The sequence below is a fragment of the Apaloderma vittatum genome, unplaced genomic scaffold, assembly GCF_000703405.1.
Source record: "Apaloderma vittatum isolate BGI_N311 unplaced genomic scaffold, ASM70340v1 scaffold331, whole genome shotgun sequence".
NCBI lineage: Eukaryota > Metazoa > Chordata > Aves > Trogoniformes > Trogonidae > Apaloderma > Apaloderma vittatum.
In genome coordinates, this window is record NW_009699334.1 from 67,063 (window position 1) to 69,382 (window position 2,320).

Below are 2,320 nucleotides of genomic sequence, written 5' to 3' on the forward strand. Positions count from 1 at the left end.
AAGAGTAAAACAACGTAAAATACCTATTTATAGCTGTGTAAATTCTGTTTAATGCCTACAAAGTTACAATCAAGTCATTTTCACTGGGAATGTGAAGTCCCTATCCGTCTACTGAGAGAGATGAGCAAGATCTAGTAATAGGTTAAAAGTTCATTCCATTTACATAAATAATTGCTTTATAGCATAAGGCCTGGAAGAGAATTTCACCTAATTTTATACAATAGAGATAGGAACTTCTAGGTCACATTTCAAAAACAGGGAAGTTATCTGTATTAATATTTAATCCTCAACTCAAAAAATATAGAATTTTCTACGGCACAAATAAATTTAAAATTAAAATACTAGCTGAAAATACAAAGTTTTGCAAGTGAACAATAGTAAAGTGTGTTAAAATGTGCGTGCGGTATAAAAATTACTTATTTACTAATAGTGCAGAGTTTCAATCTTTTGAAAAAAGCACTCTCAAAAGAAAAATGTTAAATCATTAAGTTTGAACTGTAGTCTCAAACAGAAGTCTCTGTTGGTCCAGTATGAGATATAGCCCTTAAACTGTCCCAAGGCTAAGGGGACTAGAAGAGGGAATTCCACGCCCAGCTGCTGTTCCAAGGCTTCTCTCAAATCAAGCTGCCTACAAGGAAAAGAAAAAGGTAATTCATGCACTGAACTTTGGTGGGGAACTGCTCAGGGGAGTTAAAGGGGCTTTTCTAATCAGGCAGTCAGTAACCACTTACGGATGTGTAATACAATTTTAAGACTTGATCTCAATTTATAAGCTCACGTGAATAGTGCCCACTGCACAAAAAGGAAAGTATGAAACCAGAAAACACTCCAGGAATCCTCTGTAACTATGGTACTTTTTTGCCCGGGATGCCCGGTGGAAGCACCTGTAGTTAAGGATCAGTGGCAAAATAAAATCTAACAAGGCATGATGGTCTGCTAAGAGTTAGAACACTACTTGTTCATACAAGTGACAAAGACATATTTTAATTTGGTGTTATTGTCATGAAGGAAGATCACTCGCAGCAGGAAAAAAATGCCTTTTTTTGTTTGCACCAGCGAACATTCCAATCCTTTGGCATCAATATCAATATTTTTGTCTCCATAAACCATCCGGAATTTTCTCACTTCCTACTACAAATGAGATATGCACATCAATGCTCAGAAAAAAATAAGAACCACTTATGTGAAGTTTTCCTAAGAATAAATTTTCCCTCAAACTCAACAGCAGATCTGCACATATGGAATGGGAAAAAAAAGATTGTAATTTGATTAGAAGACTCTGAATACAACTACCATTGGCTTTAGACCTAAAGGAAATGAAGTTAAGCTTTGGAAACACAACAAATGTTTAATACTTAGCACTTTTTTAACAGAAATCACATAAAATAGCAGACAAAAAAAAACTAATTCACAATTCTTATCAATGTCTGCACAAAGAAATGAAGTCTCTATAGTCTAGAACAAAAGCCTCTCCTCACCAAGCAACATAATATGGTTCTGTCCCAAAGAAACAACAGCCACAACTGTTTCAAGGACAAGCCGTGTATTTCTCCCCTTCTGCTTGAGAACAAAAACAATGCCCAACTCTTGGGTTTATGAACATCACCAGCCTCGAGCTCAGGCCGAAAGCCCACAGTGAGCAGGCACGTCTGTCACAGCATTTGCTAAACCGGCACCACAACGCTGTCAACAAGACTCTCCTCTTCGCAAAACCAGGGATCGATGCAAAGGTCAAAGAATACCCAACTAAGCAGCTGAACGCAACCCTGCACTTTCAGCGTCACGTGTTCTTGCCACCACCTTCACGTTGCACATGCCCAATTTAAGTCATTTCATAAACCAGAGAAAGACACGTTTGGTACTAATGTGTCACTGCATCCATCTGTGACTACACGTTTAAACACCTAAACGTCTGCACTCACTGTATTAACCGCACAAGTCATTTATGAGCTCTCCTCTGAAACGGTGATTAGAATTTATTTATTTGTACTCTCTGGTCTTCTGGTGCTGTCCAGAACACTTAACATTAGTCCTGATGACTTGATTCTTTTAAAGGTCTTTTCTGAGTCTCCAGATTAAAATGTGATTTTTATGATAATAAAGTGGTTGTAAATACACTAAAATTTGCATGGTGTGGGTTTAGTGACTAATAAACCTGTTTTCATTATTAAGCATTCCATTTCTGAGATGATATTTCCTTGCTCTGGCTTCTTGAAAATAAAACTGGGGTCTCACTTGATTTCAAATGGCAAAAACTACAACCGTAGGAAGGGCTTCTGCTAGTCCCCTCAGGTAATCCTCAGTGAACAGAGGACATGCA

At 37.7% G+C, this 2,320-nt stretch overlaps 1 protein-coding gene across 1 annotated transcript in view; it reads right to left on the reverse strand.

Annotated features, from left to right (window-relative positions):
- The window catches only part of LOC104280604 (microtubule-associated serine/threonine-protein kinase 2-like), a 16,243-nt gene extending 15,133 nt beyond the window's left edge, over window positions 1-1,110 (reverse strand). Inside the window, exon 1 of the mRNA XM_009878302.1 lies at window positions 1,054-1,110. Within this exon, the coding sequence (XP_009876604.1) occupies window positions 1,054-1,110 (57 nt within the window). The remainder of the gene's footprint in view (window positions 1-1,053) is intronic.
- Between the last annotated feature and the right edge of the window lie 1,210 nt (window positions 1,111-2,320).